This window comes from Zootoca vivipara, chromosome Z, assembly GCF_963506605.1.
Source record: "Zootoca vivipara chromosome Z, rZooViv1.1, whole genome shotgun sequence".
NCBI lineage: Eukaryota > Metazoa > Chordata > Lepidosauria > Squamata > Lacertidae > Zootoca > Zootoca vivipara.
Genome location: NC_083294.1, coordinates 3,879,923 through 3,901,510, shown reverse-complemented (window position 1 = coordinate 3,901,510; position 21,588 = coordinate 3,879,923). Strand labels below are relative to the sequence as shown.

The 21,588-nt window shown below is 42.4% G+C and overlaps 1 protein-coding gene across 7 annotated transcripts in view; it reads right to left on the bottom strand.

Annotated features, from left to right (window-relative positions):
* The window catches only part of SPTAN1 (spectrin alpha, non-erythrocytic 1), a 66,408-nt gene that overhangs the window by 31,783 nt on the left and 13,037 nt on the right, over positions 1-21,588 (bottom strand). For 4 of the 7 annotated variants that reach the window (XM_035112559.2, XM_035112562.2, XM_035112560.2 and 1 more), the window contains exons 5-28: positions 21,243-21,389; positions 20,670-20,803; positions 18,909-19,053; positions 17,526-17,680; positions 16,817-16,952; positions 16,630-16,731; positions 16,299-16,436; positions 15,456-15,566; positions 13,531-13,608; positions 12,908-13,063; positions 12,252-12,456; positions 11,813-11,994; positions 11,419-11,662; positions 10,436-10,558; positions 9,706-9,923; positions 8,942-9,034; positions 7,988-8,122; positions 7,156-7,304; positions 5,866-5,925; positions 4,669-4,867; positions 2,918-3,022; positions 2,063-2,086; positions 1,553-1,588; positions 1,131-1,178 (exon numbers count right to left, since the gene is read on the bottom strand). In XM_035112559.2, coding sequence (XP_034968450.2) covers positions 1,131-1,178; positions 1,553-1,588; positions 2,063-2,086; positions 2,918-3,022; positions 4,669-4,867; positions 5,866-5,925; positions 7,156-7,304; positions 7,988-8,122; positions 8,942-9,034; positions 9,706-9,923; positions 10,436-10,558; positions 11,419-11,662; positions 11,813-11,994; positions 12,252-12,456; positions 12,908-13,063; positions 13,531-13,608; positions 15,456-15,566; positions 16,299-16,436; positions 16,630-16,731; positions 16,817-16,952; positions 17,526-17,680; positions 18,909-19,053; positions 20,670-20,803; positions 21,243-21,389 — 3,123 coding nt within the window. The remainder of the gene's footprint in view (positions 1-1,130; positions 1,179-1,552; positions 1,589-2,062; positions 2,087-2,917; positions 3,023-4,668; positions 4,868-5,865; positions 5,926-7,155; positions 7,305-7,987; positions 8,123-8,941; positions 9,035-9,705; positions 9,924-10,435; positions 10,559-11,418; positions 11,663-11,812; positions 11,995-12,251; positions 12,457-12,907; positions 13,064-13,530; positions 13,609-15,455; positions 15,567-16,298; positions 16,437-16,629; positions 16,732-16,816; positions 16,953-17,525; positions 17,681-18,908; positions 19,054-20,669; positions 20,804-21,242; positions 21,390-21,588) is intronic. The other 3 variants (XM_035112561.2, XM_035112564.2, XM_035112565.2) reach the window with 1 other exon arrangement.

The window sequence follows — 21,588 nt, the reverse complement described above, 5'->3', positions numbered from 1 at the left end:
GAAGGAGAAAACAAGAGGGGGGGAGAATGAGAACGAGAAGAAAGAAGAGAAAAAGAAAGAACGAGAGGAGAGGAGAGAACAAAAGGGAAAGAGAACGAAAGGGAAAGAGGAGAGAAGGAGAAAACAAGAGGAGAAAGAGAAAGAGAAAGAGAAGGAGAAGTAGAGGAAAAGAGAGGAGAAGAAAAGAGAATGAAAAGAAAGAACAAGAGGAAGACAACGGAAGGAGAGGAGAGGAAGAGAACGAGAAGAAAGAACAAGAGGAATAGAGAGAACGAGAGGGAAAAGAGAAAGAGAATGAGAAGAAAAGAGAGAATGAGAGGAAAAGCGAGAAGGAGAGGAGAGGAGAAAATGAGAGGGGGGAGAACGAGAACAGGAAGAAAGAAGAAGAGAAAAAGAAAGAACGAGAGGAGAGAATAAGAGGGAAAGAGAACGAAAGGGAAAGAGGAGAGAATCAGAAAATGAGAGGGAAAAGAGAAAGAGAAGAGAAGGAGAGGAAAAGAAAGGAGAGGAAAAGAGAAGAAAGAACAAGAGGAAAAGAGACAACAAGAGAGGAGAGAAGGAAAGGAAAAGAGAGAACGAGAAGAAAGAACAAGAGGAAAAGAGAGAACAAGAGGGAAAAGAGAAAGAGAATGAGAAGAAAAGAGAGAATGAGAGGAAAAGAGAGGAGAGGAGAGGAGAAAAGGAGAGGAAAAGAGAGGAGAGAACAAGAGGGAAAGAGAACGAAAGGGAAAGAGGAGAGAATCAGAAAATGAGGAGGGAAAGACATAGAAAAGTAGAAGAGAACGAGGAAAAGAGAGAATGAGAAGAAAAGAGAGAAGGAGAGGAGAGGAGGAAGAGAGGAAGAGAAGAGGAAGAGAGAGAAGGAGAGGAAAAGGACAGAATGAGAGAGGAGGCGAGAATGAGGACAAGAGGAAAAGAGAACGAGAGGAGAGGAAAGAGGAAAAGAGAGAAGGAGAGAGCAAGAGGGAAAGAGAACGAAAGGGAAAGAGGACAGAATGAGAAAACGAGAGGGAAAAGAGAAAGAGAAGGAGAAGAGAACGAGAGAAAAAGGAGAGTATAAGAAGAAAAGAGAGAACAAAAGGAGAGGAGAGGAAAAGTGGAGGAGAACGAGAGAACAAAGCTTGTCTTACCTTGATGGAGTTGAAGGTCGCAACCGTGTGCAACATCAGCTTTGCGGACTGGATGCAAAAAAGGAGAATCAAAACCAATAGTTAATAATAATAATGACAATAACAACAACAACAACAACAGTGTACAAAAGTGTACAAAAGTGTCCCAATTGTTGGAGGTCAATAAGGCACTTTCTATCACATTCAGTTTTCTATTTCATTCAGTTTTTCTTATTTTCTTATTTTCTGCCTTTTAGTGTGCAGATTAAAAAAAATAGTAGCAGTAGTTAACAAGAAGAAGAACTTCCTATGCTTCAAAAAATCAAAATCCTCCTGGGTTTTTTTTTTAAGGGAAAAATTATTTGCTTTCAAGGGGGGGGGAATCAAAATTATACGGAAAACTATTTGACCGAGAGAGAGAGAGAAGGAGAGAGAGAGATTACCTTCCAAGGAGAAGCTGTCTTAGAATCCGTTTCATCCTGTTTGAAATAATTTATAATTTATAATAATTTATTATAATTATTTTGCTTTTTGGTGTTTAGATAAAAAATAACAATAACAATAAAATAAAAAATAATAGTAGCAGAAGTTAACAAGAACAACTTCCTAAGCTTCCAAAAATCAAAACCAAAACAAAATTATTATTATTAGTGGCTCAATACACGGACGAATAATGTGTCTGAATTCAAAGAGTGCTAGCTCAACTATAATAGTAACAGCAAATTATTACATAGTATTTTCAATATAATTATTGTCTTATTTTCAATATATTATGGATATATTTTAATGTATTGCTGTGTTGTTTTTAACACTCGATTGGGAGCTGCTTTCTTGGGGATTGGGATCGAAAGACTTTTGGGGGGATCAAGATCAAAAGACGTGGCTTTTTGGGGGATCAGGATTGAAGGATCTGTCCAATGTCTGGTGCCGCCAAACAAGGACTCGATACTCACCCGTGGCATCATGCCATAGACTTCCTGAAAGAGAGAAGGATAGGCTTAATTCATTTTCTTTAAGCAAGAAGATCTAATAACAATCATAAGTCACAATAATAATAATAATGGCAAAATGATAATAATAGTAATAATAATAGTAATAATAATACGATAACGATGATAATATTAACAACAATATGGGCAGTCACAACTACAATGGCATAACCACAATTGTGGTATTATTAACGGTGATGATAATAAGGATAATAATAATAATAATAGTAGTAGTAGTAATAATAATGGCATAACCATAATTGTTATATTGTTAACGGTAATGATAAGGACAATGATGATGATGATAATAATAATAAATGAATAATAATAATAACAATGAGCATAAAGTTAACAATAATAGTGATAATGATGATGATAATAATAATAATAAACAATAATAATGATAACAATAATGGTGGTAATAATAATAATAATAATAATAATAATAATAATAATAATAATAATAATAAATTTGTTTTGCTTGGATGGATTTGCTCCTTGCAAACGGTGGAAAGTGTGGGGAAAAATACAGCGGACGTTTGGGTTGTGAACCTGATCTGTGCGGGAGGCACGTTCGCAACCCGCCGTGTTCGCAACCTGCGTATGTGCAAATGCGGGTCGCGATTTGGTGCAGTGCGCATGTGCTATTGTGCTACTGCACACGCGCACTGAAACCCGGAAGTGACCCGTTCCGGGACTTCCGGGTTTGCCGTGGAGCGCAATCCGGAAAGACACAACCCAAAGCAGCCGTAACCCAAGGTACATCTGTAATTTCAATTTGTAACCAGGAGGGGGCAGCAAAGATCAAGAGGGACAGACCTGCTGTTGGACAGCCTGGACTTCTTCGGCCATCAGCCCTTCGGATTCCAAATCGCTGGCCACTTTGTTGATGTCCTTCAGGCGAGACTCGTTGGCTTTCAAGTCCTGCGTAGGGAGGGGGGTGGGGAAAGACAGGGGCGTGAGAACCGGATTCTGATTCGCCGGCTGGTCCGAAACCCTTCTGGGATGACACACCTCCTTGGACCGAATCCCACCCAGGCTGACCCAGCTACTGGACCGATTCCCCTTAGGGGAGTAGAAAGGGGGTGCGTTGGGGGTGGACTGCCCCGGGTGCCACCCTGGAGGGTAAAACTCGGCATGCCCCCCCCGGTGACTCCCAAGCCAAGCTTCGCTGCTTCGAGGGCAGGACGTCCATATGAGCTACCGCTCTCTCGCGCCGTCCATACGGGATGTCGGCCGCCGCGCTCAAGCAGCAGCCCATACAGCCGCCATGCGCAAGAGCGGCTGCCCATACGAACTGCGCATGTGCGGCACCCCGTACGAAGTGCACACGTGCAGGATGCCACACATACGCAATCTCTACGGGGTGCCACTCACACGGCAGCCTATATAGCCGCTGTGCACTAGCAGCAGCTCGTAAGGCCACTGTGTGAGAGTAGCAGCTGGTATGGCACAGTCCGTACGGGGTGGCAACCCGTACGGAGTGTGCATGCACGGGATACCACACATGCGGTCCATACAGGATGCCACACATGCACAGTCCGTAAAGGTACCATCTGGGCTTGCTACGCCGGTGATTCTCCTCCCCCTGGGTTGACCCACCTACTAGACCGCACCCCTTCCGGGACAATGCACCAGGCGGTCTGAAGTCTTTCTGGGATGAGCCACTGGCTAATTGGCATTTGACCCACCTGCCGGTCATAATCCCTCCCGGAACGACCCACCTAGTAGACTGAACCCCTTCCGGGACAAGCCACGGGCCAGTCAGATTCCTTTGCAGGATGAGCCACTGGCTGGTCCTAATCCCTTTTGGGGACCACCCACTGGTTAGTCTGAATCGGTCCCTGGGACGACCCACCTACTAGACCAGAGATTGGCAACCTCCGGCCCATGGGTCAGATTTGGCCCACAGAGGGCGTTTAACCGGGCGTTTAACCGCTCGGCAAGTCCCCATTTCCAGCACCACTCGGGGACTTGCCGAGTGGTGCCGTAAAGGGCACATGCGCACGCAGATACCAGAAACCGCACCTGTGCATGCCCAGAAGGCTCGGGGGCCGGTTAAACGGCCTCCATGGGCCGGATCCGGCCGCCGATGCCTGAGCTAGACCAAATCCCTCCCAGGACAACCTACTACATAGCTGCCAAGCACCCCGTTTTCATTGGGAAACCTCCGTTTTTTCGTACTGTTTCCCGACGGTCCCCCGTATCAGTTTGTCTCCCGCTTTTCTCCCTTATTCCACTCCTGTCGGTGCCGGCGCCAACCATTTCCGGTGCCCATGGATGGGCAAAGCAGGGGGAAAATTGGCTGGCGCTGGCAGTCGTGTCTACGCATGTCCGGAAGTGCGTAGACGCAACTTGTGGTGTCGGAGGCGGCCATTTTCGGTGCCCATAGATGGGCAAAGCGACACTGGAAGTTGCGTTTACGCAACTTCCGGTGTCACGCGGCTGCCGGTCCCAGATTGACCCACTAGCTCATTCGGACACGAGCCAGGAGCCAATGGGGACACGAGCCAGGAGCCAACGGGGAACCGCTTCCGATGGGAGGGGCTCTGTTCCTCTGCGGAGCTAACCTTTTGGAAGTCGTCGAACTTCTTCTGCAACACCTCCACCTGCTCCAGGTCGGTCCCCACTTCTTCGTTTGTGAGGGCCGACTCCTTCTCGTTGATCCACTGCTGCAATTCGCTGGCCTCCCGGAAGAGTGTGAATTTCTTGCAGCTTTTTTCCAGCATCCCCTTCCGCTTCTCTCCCATCTCCAGGAGGGAGCCGTACCTGGGGCACAGGGGAGGGGGAAGCCCCGGAAACAGGGGGGAGGGGGACCCCGTCAGATCTCACTCTCGGGGCCCGGGGCGGAGGCTTTCGACCTCATCGAGTGGACCAAGCAATAAGCGGCCACAAATTACTCTTCTTTATCGAATTTATTAAATCCAAAGGTCTAGTTCCAATTACGGGACCCAAAAGCCCCAATAAACTCTATGGGGAACCCGGCGAGGGCAGCGGCCCCCAGCATCCTTCCTGCGGCCCTGGAACCTTGGGAACCCTCTTTCCCTTTCCCTTTGGGGAGCGTGCCCTCAACTTACTCTCAAAAGAGGTGCCCCCCTGACAAGCGACGTCTCTCCTGTCTTCCCAAACCGCTGGCCTCTGACCTGCCCCCTGAACCCCAAAGAGGCACCCCCTTGAAAGCCTATGCCCTTCCTGTGCCCCCAAATCACTAGTCTCTGAGCTGCCCCTTGCCCCCAAAAGAGGTGCCCCCGTGACAAGCTACTTCCTTCCTGTACCCCCCAAACAAATCACTGGTCTCTGAGCTCCCCCCTGCCCCCCAAAGAGGCACCCCCTTGAGAATCAACGTCTTTCCTGTACGCCCAAACCGTTGGTTTCTGAGCTGCCACCCTGCCCCAAAGAGAGGCAACCCTGCCCCACAGGGGTCCGGGAAGAGGATGCCCCTAGCCTTAGCGGCCCTCTGGGCATGCAAGGGAGAGAAGGAAAGATGGGTGGAGGGCCAGGTTGCCCCTGCCCCCCCTCCGGCCATCCTCTCGAGGTGTCCCACGGCACCCGGGTCCAAAACCCCTGCTCTAGACCTTCGACCTGGGGTGTAGGTAGGAGGAGCCTGGGACAGGCTGGATCCCCCCCTGTCCCCGAGTGCATCGCCCCACAGCTTTGTGTGTCCCCCACCTCCAGACACGGGGGAGGGTCAAGCAATAATAATAATAATAATAATATAATAATAATAATTTATTATTTACACCCCTACCCAAAGGGGTGCTACTCACAGTTCTCCGACCAGTTTCATCCGTAGAGAGACGCTCCCCGCTTCCTTGGTTAGCAAAGCCCTGCACGGACAAAGGGACACAGCAGAGAGCATGCTGGGAATTAGTCTGGTTAACGGGAAATAAAGAGGGGCGCGCGGGGGAGGGGTTATGCGTGACACAGGCGGGGGGGAAGAAGGGCAGGAGGAAAAGTTAGGGGAGGGCTTCGAAATGGCAGTTTGTAAGGATGTATAAAGAAAACATACAAGAAATTTAAAATTACTTACTTATAATATAGTAAGATTAATTGGAAGACATTTTAAATGTTTTGTTTGTATAATTTTTGAAAATTACTTTTATCGGTAGAATAATAGGACAAAGGTTATGACAATTTGGTTAATTTGGATATTGTTAATGATAATGATAATGATAATAATAATAATAATAATATGGATAATAATAATAATAATAATAAATATTGTTACTTTTATTGGTAGAATTATAAAAAAGTTATGTCAATTTGAATATTATTAATAATAATATGGATAATAATACTAATACTAATATTAATATTAACAATAATAATTTGGATACTGTTAATGTGTATATTATTATTTGCCTGTGTTTTTAACTGTTTGTGTGTAGGTTTGCCTACTGTTTATTTTTTCTTCTTTTGATCATTTGTTCTATAAATGTACTATATTTAAACAATAAATAAATAATTAAAAAAGAAATATAAGAGCAGAAAATTATGATATAAAAGGAAACGTCTTGGCAGAGCTAGACTGAACCTGGTATTGGATAAATATAAATTTGTTAAGGGTGTATAAAGAGATGCAAAATTAATTATTAGACAAAATGTAGATGAATTGAAAGTCGTTTTTAATGTTTTGCTTGTATGATTTTTGAAAATTACTTTTATCGGTAGAATGATAAAGGACAAAGGTTACGTCAATTTGCATGCAGAGCAGATCCAGGAGTTAATCTGGGAAGTTGCGGTTCGCATGCCCGGGGGGGGGGCAAATTTGGGAATGACGCCTGCAAATCAGACAAAGTCGTGATTGGCGGGGTGGGGGAGCTGTTTCGGGCAGAGAATGCGTGAGACGGGTTAAGACGCGGGAAACTGCGGGGGAGGGGGCAAGTCAGGGAAGTTATAGAAAGGTGACAAAAATGGGGGTAGAAGTCGAGGAGAGGAAGGCAGTGTGGCCTGCGATGTCATCTACGTATAGCGGGAGGAGCCAGTCGTCTCGGCCCGTTGGAAGCCCCTCCCCCAATACCCGATTGGTTCCTGATCCCGGCCCGCCAGACCCTTACTGGTTGTCGATTTGCTCCTGTCGCACGGCGATGCCGCCCTGCTCGTCCGGCAGGTTCTCCCGCGACCCTGATTGAGCCGGGTCCAGCTTCTTGACGTAGGCGGCCGGGACGAAACCCTGACGGTCGTTCACTTCGACTTTCCACCAGTCCTGGGGTTTGGGGGTAGGGATGGAGAGGACGGAGGGCGGGAGAGGAGAGAGGGGAAGGAGGGATGGAGAGAGAGAGAAGGGAGGGGAAGGAGAGAGAGGGAGAGGAGAGAGAGGCGGGAGAAGAGAGGAGAGGAGAGGAAGTAGAGAGGGAGGGAGGGGAAGAGAGGAGGGAGGGAGGGGAGGAGAGAAAGGATGGAAGGAGAGGGAGGAGAGAGGGAGAGGAAGGAAGGAGGGAGAGGAGAAGAGAGAGGAGGGAGGAAGACGGAAGGAGGGAGAAAGTAGGCAGGGAGAGAGAGGGGGGAGGGAAGGAGGGATGGAGGGAGAGGAGAGGAGAGGAAGGCGGGAGGGAAGGGGAGAGGAGAGAGAGAGGAGGGAGGAAGAGTAGAGAGAGGAGGGAGTGCGGGGGAGGAGAGGAAGTTGGGTAGGGAGGGAGAAAAGGGAAGGAGGGAGGGAGGGAGAGGAGGGAGTTGGGAGGGAGAGAAGGGATGGAAGGAGGGAGAGGAGAGAGGGAGAGGAGAGGAGGCCAGCGCCCGGTTGATTATTGATTGAATTAATATACCATATCATTATATGCAAATGAAATTAACATATCAATTGAATTATGTATAAATTAAATATATAATTATATAGATGGATATAGAAGTAAAAGTTCAACTACTATGGGGTAAAATCACCGGCGTTACCTTGTTGGTGCTGTTGAGTAGGGTGAGGATGTCACCCTTTTTCATGGTCACCTCCCGGGGACTTTTCTCCTGGTAGTCGTAGAGGGCCAGCACCAGCTCTTTGCCCGTCTCATCGTCGGTGGGAGCTACTTGTTGCTGGGGGTGGAGAGAGATCCGGAGAGTAATAAGAAGAATTAATAATAAATCAAGAAAAAAAAACGAAGAATAAATCAAGGAAATAAGGAAATAAAAATAATAAATCAATAACCTGAAAGAAAAGAATAAAGGGAAATAAATCAATAAAGAATAAAAAATATTAAAATATTAAAAATCTATCAATAAAATAAGGGAAGAATAAAAGAAATCAATAAAAGGAAAAAATCAATAAAAGGAAAGAAAAAATAAATCAATGAAATAAGGGAAATAATCAATAAAAAAAGAGAAAAAAAATAATCAATGAAAGAAGAAAAGAATAACAGAAAAGAAATCATGAAAACGGAAAAAGAAATCCATAAGAAAAGAAAAGAAAAACCAAAGAAAATAAAAAAAAGAAATCGAGAAAAAAGAAAATAAATCAAGAACAAAAAAAAGAAAAAAAAGAAATGAAGAAAAGAACAAATAAATCAAGAAAAAAGGGGGGGAAAGAAATAAAAAAAATTAAATTAATCAGTAAAGAAATCCATAAAATAAGAAAAGAAAAAAAGAAATTAATAAGAGAAATAAAGAAATAAAGGAATTCATAAAAAGGAAAATACAAAAATCAAAAGAAAAAATAAATCAAAGAAATAAGAAAAAAACAGTAAAGAAATCAATAAAATAAGAAAAAAATAAATTCATAAAAAATAAATCAAATAAATCAATGAAAGGAAAGGAAAGGAAAATCAATCAAAGGAAAGATTAAGAAAAGGAAAGAATAAAACAAAACAATAATTAATTGGGATAATAAATAATAATAATAATAATACTGCTCCTTACCCGGCAGGCCTGGGCTTGCTCCCGCAGCGCTTGGATGGTGCTGCCGTAAGCAGTCAGATCTGACATCAGCGCTTCATGCTTTTTGAGGAGAGCCTGAAAAATGGGAAGAAGAAACAATGACAGAGGAAAGAAATCAAACTCCAATTACAACTCTACTCTTGCTTTTTTCTACAAATGGAAAACATGCCATGTTTGAGAACAAACCGCATTTGCAACAAGCCGGAACTGCACTATTGCTTTTTCTTTTTTCAAATGGAAAATCCGCAATTTTTGAAAATGAACCAGATTTGCAATTCCAATTGCAAGTGTACTATTGCTTTTTTTTTCTTTGTAAATTGAAAACATGCAATATTTGAGAAGGGGCCGGAATGATTCCAATTGCAACTCCACAATAGCTTTCTCTCTCTCTCTTGCAAACAGAAAATTTGGAATTTTTGAGAAGCAACTGCATTTGCAACAGGGCTAGAATAATTGCAACTGCAACTCTTTTTTATAAATGGAAAACATGCAATATTTGAGAAGGGGCCGGAATAACTGCAATTGCAACTCTACAATTGCTTATTTTTCTTTTTGCAAATGGAAAATTTGCAACAGTTGAGAAGCAACCACATTTGCAACGGGGCTGGAATAACTGCAATTGTAACTATTTTTTTGCAAATGGAAAACATGCCATTTTTGAAAACCAATTGCACTATTTTTTTTGCAAATGGGAATAATGTCATTTTTAATGTTAATGTTAATGTTAATGTTTTAATGGGACCCACCTCGGCAGAGTCTTCGTCCTTGCCGTAGTCGGTGCTTCCGACGATGGGCTCCTTTTCCCGCATCCAAGACTCCGCCTCATTGGCGTCTGCGAAATATTGCTGGGCTTGCAGAGAATCTTCCAGATCCTGGCGCCTCTGGGAAGCTTTCCCTTTCAGCGACTCCCACTTCTGGTGCAGGTCGACCAACTTGGCCTTGACGTCCTCGGAGGCAAAGTGTCCTGGAGAACAGGAACAGGAAGGGGTGGGGACAGGAAAGGAAGGGGAGGGGAGATGAAGGGGGTGGAGACAGGAAGCGGAAGGGACAGGAAGGGGCAGGGACAGGAAGTGAGGCATGGGAGGAAACAGGGAAAATGGGGAGGGGGAAGGAAGGGGAAACGGAGAAAATGCCGGAAGGTTCAGGATACGAAGGTTGAACCTGAACCTAGTTTCGAACCTGAACCCAACCCAAGCACAGGCCCATAACCTGATTTAGAACCTGAACCCAACCCTAGCACGGGCCCATAACCCTAACCTGATTTTGAACCCTAACCCAACCCTAGCCATTACCCCTACCGCTAACCCAACCCTAGCACTGACCCCTAACCCTAACCCAATTTTGAAGCCTAACCGAACCTGAGCACTGACCCCTAACCAGATTTTGAACCCAAAACTAATCCTAGCACTGACCCCTAACCCTAAACCGATTTTGAACCCTAACCCAACCCTAACCCTATTTCAAACCCGGACGCACCTTCCTCCACCATGGTGTTCCCCTTCTGAGTGACGGCTTTGATCCGGGGCTCGTGGCCAGCAATCTCGGCTTGCAAAGCCTGGTGCTTCTTCAGCAGGTTCTGGACGCCAATGAGGTCCTTGCCTGGAGGAGGGGGGAAGTGGACATCGTCACCCAATAATAATAATGATGATGATGTATATTCCTGCATATAAGACTACTTTTTAACCCAGTAAAATCTTCTCCAAAGTCGGGGATCATCTTATACGCCGGGTCGTATTTCTTATACGGCGAGTGTATTCCAAACTCTATATTTTAACTGGAAAAGTTGGGGGTCGTCTTATACGCTGGAATATACCGTAAATTGAAATAAAATAGAATAGAAATGTTAACAATAATAATAATAATGTATTATTGGCCAAGTACAATTTCCAACATACGTGGAATTTGTTTCGGCTACATTGCAATGTTAATAATCATAGTAAATAATAAATAATAATAAACAATAATTGTAAAAATTAATAATAATAAATAATAAAATTGTCAGTAAATAATAACTAAAAAGCTTGAGGGGTGGGTACTTACAAAGGTGGTTATTTAATTACGTATATTTGAACATTATCAGTAAATTCTCAGTAAATGATAAAAAATTGCAATACATATTAATATATCGATAAAAATAAATAATAAATATATCAATAAAAATAAATAATAAACAGTCAATTATAATAAAAAATAAAACATAAATTTCAATAATGAAAAATAAATATTAATAAGTAACAAATAACAAATAACCACAGTAAATAAAAAATCAATAATAAAATATTGATTTATTAAATATTAGTACCGGTAAGCAATAATAAATAATACTAAAATTCTCAGTAAACAACAACTACATGAATCCATGGATTCTGACAAGGTTGGCCATTTTAACGATGGCAAGGTGGGTTTGAAAATTCTCTATTTAAAAAAGAAAATTAATAGACAGGTGATTGACCAAGGACCTCGGTTGGTGGAGGCGGCGATGGGCTCCTTCTCGCGGATCCACGTCTCCTCATCTTCCACGTCTCGGAAGAGCTGCTGGAGGCGGAGCGAGTCGGCCAGCTTCTGCTTCCGGGCCGCCATGGGGTCGCGGAGGGCCTCGTAGCGCCCCCCCAGGGCCTCCTGCTTCTTCCGGATGTTTCCGGCATCAAAGTGCCCCGCCTCCTGGAACTGGCGGGCTTGGATGGCGATCCCGTCTATCCGGTCCTTTTAATTATCAGTAAATTAATAATGAAATAATCAATAATCAATAAATAGTAATAATGACAATCAATCAACAAAAAATTTAATTGATTATTACTATTGATTATTATTATTGATTATTATTATTATTGCTATCATTATTAAAAATGGCACCTGGTGGGCGGCCACATCTGCCTCTAGGAGGGCGTGTTTCTTCTGAAGGTTCTGGACGTTGGTGAGGTCCTTCCCATAATCGTCCGACGCCAGGTGACCTTCGACCTCGTACAGCCACAACTCGATATCCTCCACGTTGCGGTTGAACTGCTGCTGCTGATTGGCTTCGCGGAGCTTGACCCCTAAAGTGGGGGGGAGGGAGCAGAGATTTGAAAATAATAATAACAGCAACAACAACAACAATAATAATACTTTTGGCCCATGCACCCAACCTTTCACCTCTGTGACAGGGCACTATATAAATTCTAATTCTAATTTTAATTCTAATAATAATAATATAAACCTTTCACATATGTGGCAGGCCAGTATATCAACTCAAATTCTAACTAATAATCCTAATACTCCTAATAATAATAAACGCCCGCTTGCCGCGCCCGACCTTTCAGCTCCGTGGCTTCCAGAAGCTTCTTCCATAGGCTGAGGACCTCGCTCCGCCGGGCATCCACCTCGTCGGAGGCGTAATGCTGGACGTCTGTCAGCTTCTGGCCCGCCTTCTCGAGGGCGTCAATGCGGCTCTGATTGGCCGAGAGTTCCGCCTCAAAAGCTTGGTGCTTCTGGACTTTGCCCTGGAGGTTGGACGGATCCTGCGGGGAGAGGGGGTGGGATTTAATCTGATTTGTGTTTCCCTTCCCCCCCCATTTCCGCCCGGAAAAGAAGCGGCACCTCTGGCTACAGATTTTTTGGGGTGCGCAGGGACACCTGAGAACGAATTAAATTTGCATCCTGGGGTGGATTTTTTTGCTGTATATGAATTTAAATAAGTTTTTAAAAATATTTTAAATAAAATAAAATAAAATGCCAAACCCATCTCGAGGGAAGAAGATGGAATGGGGGTGCAAAAATTGAACAGTAAATGGGAAAGGATTTGGGGCCCCATGATAGGAAACGGGAAACGAGTCCGGGCCCCATGACAGGAAATGGGAAAGGTGTTCGGGCCCAACAGGAAACGGGAAAAGAAGTCGGGGCCCCGACAGGAAACAGGAAAGCAGTCTGGGCACCACAACAGGAAATGGGAAAGGGGTCCAGGCCCCGCACCTTGTAGGCCTCATCAGTGGCGGTCTTCATCTTCTCGTTGACCCAACTCTTCAGCTCATCCGAGTCGCGGAAGAACTGCTGGAGGTGGAAGGAGTCGGCCAGCTGGGCCCGCCGGCGCAGGGCCCTCTCGTGCAGGGCGTTGCGGCGGTTCAAGAGCTGCAGGGGGGCCGGGGAGAGGAAAATAATAAATATAATAGTAATAGTAATAATAATGAATCTTTATTGCAGTCAATAGACCCACAAAAAAGTTTGATGATGATTGCTGATGATAATAATAATTCATGATGAAGATGATAACAATAACAATAACATTTTTTTATTGCGGTCAATAGACCCACAAAACAGTTTCAAGATGATGATGAAGAAGAAGATATATCTTTATTGCGGTCAATAGACCCACAAAACAGTTTCAAGATGATAATAGTAATAATAGTAATAATACTGTATTATTAATAATAATTATTTTGCAGCAATAATACTACAGTATATGACATTAATAATAATTGATGCTGTACTAATTAATTACGCAGCAATAATAATTATTACTGTAATAATAAATATCACAGTACGCAAACAGCACTGGGGGGACGGGGCAGGACTCGAGAACCGGGCGCCAAACTTACCGCATCCCTCCGGCTCGAAACATCCTCCTTGGCGTAGTGATTGTTCTGCATCAGCTTGGTGGCAAATTCGTCCAGGGCCTGCAAATTGGAAGGACTCAAAATGTAAGAATAACAATAACAGTAACAGGAATAACGAAAAAATAATATTAATAGTAGTAATAATATTTACTTTCTGGCTGGGTTTCCCGAGCCACTCAGGAAGGCTCCCAACAAGATATGAATAATAGTAGTAGTGATAATAATAGTACCGTAATAATGATGATGATAATGTTACTACTGCTACTACTACTAATCCTAATAATAATTCTAATAATATTTACTATTTATACCCATCTGATCTGGCTGGGTTTCCCCAGCTACTCCGGAAGGCTCCCAACATAATAATAATAATAATAATAATAATAATAATAATAATAATAATAATAATAATACAGTGGTACCTTCGACTTACAAATAACTTGACTTACGAATGTTTCGAGTTATGAATGGAGTTCCGGCCGCCATTTTGGATGCAGTTAAGATAGGATTTTTTCGAATTAAATCGATTTTTTCGATAGGATTTTTTCCCCATTGCCTTCGACTTACAAATTTTTCGACTTGCAAAGGTCCGTTTGGAACGGATTGAATTTGTAAGTCGAGGTACCACTGTAATAATAGAATCATAGAATCATAGAGTTGGAAGAGACCACAAGGGCCATCCAGTCCAACCCCCTGCAAAGCACGAAACACCATCAAAGCATTCTTGACATATGCCTGTCAAGCCTCTGCTTAAAGACCTCCAAAGAAGGAGACTCCACCACACTTCTTGGCAGCAAATTCCACTGTCGAACAGCTCTTACTGTCAGGAAGCTCTTCCTAATGTTGAGGTGGAATATTCTTTCTTGTAGCTTGAATCCATTGTTCCGTGTCCGCTTCTTTGGAGCAGCAGAAAAGAACCTTTCTCCCTGCTCTACATGAATCCTTTGATATATTTGAACATGGCTATCATATCACCCCTTAACCTTCTCTTCTCCAAGCTAAACATACCCAGCTCCCTAAACCGTTCCTCATAAGGCATCGTTTCCAGGCCTTGGGACCATTTTGGTTGCCCTCTTCTGGACACGTTCCAGCTTGTCAGTATCCTTCTTGAACTGTGGTGCCCAGAACTGGACACAGTACTCCAGGTGAGGTCTGACCAGAGCAGAATACAGTGGTCCTATTACTTCCCTTGATCTAGACACTATACTCCTATTGATGCAGCCCAGAACTGCATTGGCTTTTTGAGCTGCTGCATAACACTGTTGACTCATGTCAAGTTTGTGGTCTACCAGGACTCCTAGATCCTTTTCACATGTACTGGTGTCTCCCATCCTGTATTTGTGCCTTTCATTTTTTTTTGCCCAAGTGTAGTACTTTACATTTCTCCTTGTTAAAATTCATCTTGTTTGCTTTGGCCCAGTTCTCTAATCTATTAAGGTAATTTTGAAGTGCGATTCTGTCCTCTGGGGTATTAGCCACCCCTCCCAATTTGGTGTCATCTGCAAACTTGATCAGGATGCCCTCAAGCCCATCATCCAAGTCATTGATAAAGATGTTGAAGAAGACTGGGCCCAAGACAGAAACCTGTGGCACCCCACTAGTCACTTCTCTCCAGGAGGAGGAGGAGCCATTGAGCACCCTTGGGGTTCGGTCAGCCAGCCAATTACAAATCCACTGAATGGTAGCATTGTCCAGCCCGCATTTTACCAGATTCTTTACAAGAATATCATGGGGCACCTTGGCAAAGGCCTTGCTGAAATCAAGATAAGCTATATCCACAGCATTCCCTTCATCTACCAGGCTTAATAATAATGATGATGATGATAATCGAAATAACAACAACAACAACAACAATAATAATAATAATAATAATAATAATAATAAATGTCCCTCCCAAGAGGCCTTACGGTGATTTTCTCTTCCTGGGCACTCAGGGACTTCTCAAAGTCTTCATGCTTCTTGAGCAGGGCTTCCACGCTGTCGAGAGAATCGCCGAGGTCTTCGTTGAGCAGGAAGGCCTGGAAAAGAGAGGGAAAGCATTGTACAGAATATGATTAATAATCACTTTCACAGAATTATTCAATTAATAGTTAATAATTAATAATTAATCAAAATAATTATTTAATAATCTTAATTGTTCTATTTTTTTAAATTGCGACCCGCCATGAACAACATTTTTATTTCGTTTCCCAACTTTCCCTGAGGCAGCGTTTCCGCCACGCGTTTGGCGGATGACGAGAGGAAGACCCCTCCCCCCGGTTTTTCCCATTCGTTCTCTTTTTCCGCTCCCACCACACCCCACACCGGAAACTTTCCCCAACTTCCGACGTCCTCGGAAAGCTGGAGAGCCACTTTGCTTTCTGGACATCCTGCCGGAGGGCATTCTGCAGGGCGCCACCGCCGAGCCGGTCAAATGACCCCCACAAGCCAGGGGTCGCCGACCCCTGCTCCCGGAGGGGGGGACGCTCCTTCGGGGATGCCCCTAACCCTACCCTGCCCCTAACCTTAACCCTACGCTACCCCTAACACTACCCTGACCCTAACCCTAACTCCTACCCTAACCATTCCCAACCCTAATCCTAATCTTAACCCTACTCTACCCCTAACACTACCCAAACCCTACCCTACCCTATCCCCTACCCTAACCCAAACCCAAACCATACAATACCCTAAACCTAACCCTACCGTAACCGCCCGCTCCCAGAAGGTTCGGGGCACTGAGTGCGAGTGGCGGTGCGCCGGACGCTTACCTCCTGCTTGCTCATCCAGTTATCGACCTGCTCGGTGTCCCGGTAAAAGAGCTGTAGATCCATGCATTGCTCGTACTGCTGGCGCCGGAGCTCCCACAATTCCAAGAGGGCCGCCCGTTCGTCTGAGAGGAGGGTCAGCTGCAGGAGGGGGCAGGGAGAGGAAACGGTCAGGAGGTCACGGGGAATTAATAATAATAATAATAATAATAATAATAATAATAATAATAATAAATGGAATAATTATGGCAAATCTCATCTAGTTTAAATTTTTAGCATATATACAGGGAATTATCAAATAATTACCTAATAATTTCCAAATAACCGGCCTTACCTTCTCTCTCACTTCTCCAGAAGCGTAATGTCCAGCTGCGAGGAGTGCCTGGCCAGATTGGTCGGCCGACTTGAAGCTGTCTTCGTGGGCGTCAATTTCTCCCTGCAGGGAAAAACATGGATAAATGGATTAAATGTAATTTAAAAATGAATAAAAATGGATTTGCCGGTGCCAAAAATACATTTACCTTGTGTTCTTGATGCCGGTCAAGCAAAGCTTCCGCGCCGGCCACGTCGTTAGCGAGTTCATCAGCACTAATTAGAGCCTTCATTTCAGTTACCCAGCTGGTGAGATCGCGGAAATCCGCCAGGAATCGCTGCAGTCTTTTTGGAGGAAATTTGGGAGAAAATTGGTCAAATTTTGGGTGAAAGTGGTTTGTTGGGGGTTTTTTGTGTTTTTTTGCAAAATTACAACCTTATGGGGGGAATTTTGGCCGTTTTTTGGCAAAATCACAGCCTTTGGGGGGAAATTGGGTTGTTGATTTTTGGAAAATCACGGCCGTTTGGGGGAAAATTTGGGGGGAATAGGTCAAATTTTGGGCGAAATCACAGACTTTGGGGAAAAATTTTTGGCCAAAGTTTTTTGCAAAATCACAGCCATTCGGGAAAAATTGGGAGAATTTTTTTCGCAAAATCACAGACGTTTGGGGGGAAATGGGGGGGGGAATATTGCAAAATAATAATAATAATTACCACCTGGACATCATTTTTAGTAAGTTTTCTCTTAAATTGTAACAGGCGGTGAATTTTATGCATTTAAAGGGAAATTAATTTAAATTAAAAAAAAAAAAAGATTTATGCCAAGTCGGAAAACGAATTTTAAAAAAACGGGGAGGAGAGAAATGAGAAATAAAAAAGGATGGTGTGGAGATGGCCCAAACTGGGAAACGCCCTTACCGATAGGAGTCGTTCAGGTGGGCGTGTCTCTCGGCGGCACGGGTTCGAATCTGCTCCCAGTTGGCGATGAGCTCCTCCCGTTTCACGTGGATCTGGGAGGCGTTGGGCGGGTGCGACTGTTGCAGGCGGTCAGCCTCAGCACCCAGAGCCTTCACCTGGAGGCGGGGAGAGACGAGGGCGACTGAAGCAGATTCTCGCAAAATTTAAATTAATTTTAAAAATTAAATTTAAAATCAATAAATTAGTAAATTTTTATAATATATATAATTAAATTTATTTACTAAAATTAAATATATATATAATAAAATTGTATTATATAATAAAAATTTATCATATATATAAATTTTATTTTATATATTATTATAATATATATAATTAAATTAAATTAAAATTTAACTAAAATTTGATTTAATTCCATTTTCATTTAGTTTCATTGCTTTAATTCAATTCAATTCCATTTTCATTTCTTCCCTTCAATTTAAATTTAATTCCATTTTCATTTCATTGCTTCAATTCAACTCAATTTTCATTTCATTTCATTCCTTTCATCTAATTTCATTCTATTTTCATTGCATTTCATTTCTTCAATTCAACTCAATTTCATTTCATTGCTTTAATTCAGGGGTCAGCAAACTTTTTCAGCAGGGGGCGGGTCCACCGTCACTCAGAGCTTGTGGGGGGCCGGACTATATTTTGAAAAATAATGAATTCCTATGCCCCACAAATAACCCAGAGATGCATTTTAAATAAAAGGACACATTCTACTCATGTCAAAACACCAGGCAGGCCCCACAAATAACCCAGAGATGCATTGTAAATAAAAGAATACATTCTACTCGTGTAAAAACATGCTAATTCCCAGACCATCTGCGGGCCAGATTTAGAAGGCGATTGGCCCCCGGGCCTTAGTTTGGTGACCCTTGCCTTAATTCAACTCAATTTTCATTTCACTTCATTGCTTTAATTCAATTCAATTTTCATTTCATTTCATTGTTTTAATTCAATTCAATTTTCATTTCATTTCGTTGCTTTAATTCAACACCCTTTTTATTTCATTCCCTTCCATTTTTTTCAATCTCATTCAATCTTCATTTCATTCCGCTTCTTTGGACAAATTTCAAAAGTCCATTAAATTATATACCGTATTTTAAAACAATTCAAGATTGTAAGAAAATATTGCTCTTTTTTTCTTTTCTCAATATTAGTGTATGTTTGAATGTTTTATGATATTATCTTGGTTATAATTCTTACAAAATCAATAAAAAATTTATTATTTAAAAAAATAAAAGATCATAAATTATATACTGTATTTTAGTTATTAAAATAAAAATAATCAATAAAATAAGATTATTCCAGATTGGTCCAATCGGCCGCCCCACCCACCTTGTCCTCGAGGGCGGCAAGATCCCTCTCCAACCCCTCGTGTTTTCTTAGCAGAGCTTGGACGCTGGCCAGATCCCGGCCGAAATCATCGGAAGCCATCAGCTGCTCTTTCTCCTTGATCCAGCCGATGGTTTCGTCGACGTCTCTGCGGAAAAAGGAAATGGGGTAAAAATGAAACGGAACAGAATAAAAAATAAAATAAAGCAATATGAAACGGAATAGAATAGAATAAAATAAAATTGTGTAGGATAAAAATGAGTAAAATTTTAAAAAGGAAAATAATATGTAATAAAATAGAATAAAATGAATTGAAATAAAATAGAATATAAAGAGAATAACATAAAACAAATTTAAATAGAATAGAAAAAATAAAACAAATTGAAATAAGTATAAATAGAATAAAATAGAAATAAAATAGAGTAGAAATAGAATAAAATAAAATATATTGAAATTAGATAGAATATAAATAGAATAAAACAAAACTGAAATAAAATAGAATAGAAATTGAATAAAACAAAATACTGTATATTCCTGCATATAAGACTACTTTTTAAGCCAGGAAAATCTTCTCAAAAGTCGGGGGTTGTATTTCTTATACGGTGAGTATATCCCAAACTCTATATTTTAACTGGAAAAGTTGGGGGTCGTCTTATACACCGGAATATATGGTAAACTGAAATAAAATATAATAGAAATAGAATAAATTAAATAGAATATAAATAGAATAAAATAAATTGAAATAGAATAGAATAGAAATAGAATAAGATAAAATAAATTGAAATGAACTAGAATAGAATAAAATGGTGGAATGGTAATGGAATAAAGATAGAATAGTAGAAATCTCTATGTGGGACAAGAAGCTACAGTTAGAACTGGATATGGAACAACTGATTGGTTCAAAATTGGGAAAGGAGTACAACAAGGTTGTATATTGTCTCCCTGCTAATTTAACTTATATGCAGAATTCATCATGCGAAAGGCTGGACTGGATAAATCCCAAACCAGAATTAAGATTGCCGGAAGAAATATCAACAACCTCAGATATGCAGATGACACAACCTTTGCTGGCAGAAAGTGAGGAGGAATTAAAGAACCTTTGAATGAGGGTGAAAGAGGAGAGCGCAAAATATGGTCTGAAGCTCAACATCAAAAAAACCAAGATCATGGCCACTGGTCCCATCACCTCCTGGCAATTAGAAGGGGAAGAAATGGAGGCAGTGAGAGATTTGACTTTCTTGGGCTCCTTGATCACTGCAGATGGTGACAGCAGTCACGAAATGAAAAGACGTCTGCTTCTTGGGAGAAAAGCAATGACAAACCTAGACAGTTCTCGAAGCTACCAACATGCTCCAATACTTTGGCCACCTCATCAGAAGAGAAGACTCGCTGGAAAAGACCCTGATGTTGGGAAAGATGGAGGGCACAAGGAGAAGGGGACGACAGAGGACGAGATGGTTGGACAGTGTTCTCGAAGCCACCAACATGAGTCTGACCAAACTGCGGGAGGCAGTGGAAGACAGGAGGGCCTGGCGTGCTCTGGTCCATGGGGTCACAAAGAGTCGGACACGACTAAACGACTAAACAACAACAACAAAGAGTAGAATAGAAGAAAAAGGTGAAACGAAACGGAATAGAAGACCATAAATAAAACCCAGGAAATTGAAATAAAATCGAGTCAAAGAATAAAATGAAATGAAATAGAAAAAAGGAGGACAAATAAGATAAATGGAAATAAAATAAAATAGAGGGAAAGCCGGCCACCTGTTGAAGCGCTGCACTTCGGCCGCCCCAAAAAGTTTCCCCTGCCTCTGGAGAGCCAATCCCTTCAGACGCTGCCAGGAGGCGTTGACCTCTTCCTGCTTGGAGCGGATCACTTCCTCTTCCGGGTGCTGCTCCTGAAGAAAAGGGAAGTCAGGGCGACACAGCTTTTTATTTATTTATTATGATTTTTTAATTAAGATCTATTTTAATTCTATATTTATTGCTTGAAATTCCCGCATTGAAGGGGGTCAGACTAGAAATGTAAACTTTCCGGAAATGTTGAAGCTACGGGGAAATTTTGACTAAAGTGGATAATTGCAAAATCACAGCCTTTGGGGGGAAATTTTGGCAAAAGTTTTTGGCAAGATCACAAGCTTTTGGGGGGAAATTTTGGGCAAAATATTAGGCAAAATCACAGCCTTTTGGGGAAATTTTTGACAAAAGTAGTTTTTTGCAAAATCACAGCCCTTTGGGGGGAAATTGGGGGCAAAATATTAGGCAAAATCACAGCCTTTTGGGGAAAATTTGGGGAATTTTTCCGTTCCCCCCGGGCCTTCACATCTCTATTGTTACCTGGATCAGCTTCCCGGCAAACTGGTTCACTTCGTTCACCCTTTCCTCGTGCGCCGCGAGGTCCGTCTGGAATTCCTCGAATTTTTTCTGCAGGACTTCCACATGTTCCAAATCCTGGCCCAGCTCCTCCGAGGTGACGATGGCTTCCTGGTGTTGGGCGTAGGAGGGGGGAAAAACAGGGTCAAGGCCGAACTGACGCACAGGGGAGAACGCCGCAGAAAACGCCTTTTTTAAATTCAAAAATCGAAATTAAACTAAATTTAAATTGATTTTATTTGTATTTTTTTCCAAAAAATTCCATTTTATAACACACATAATAAACACAAAATACCAACACATACCAAAA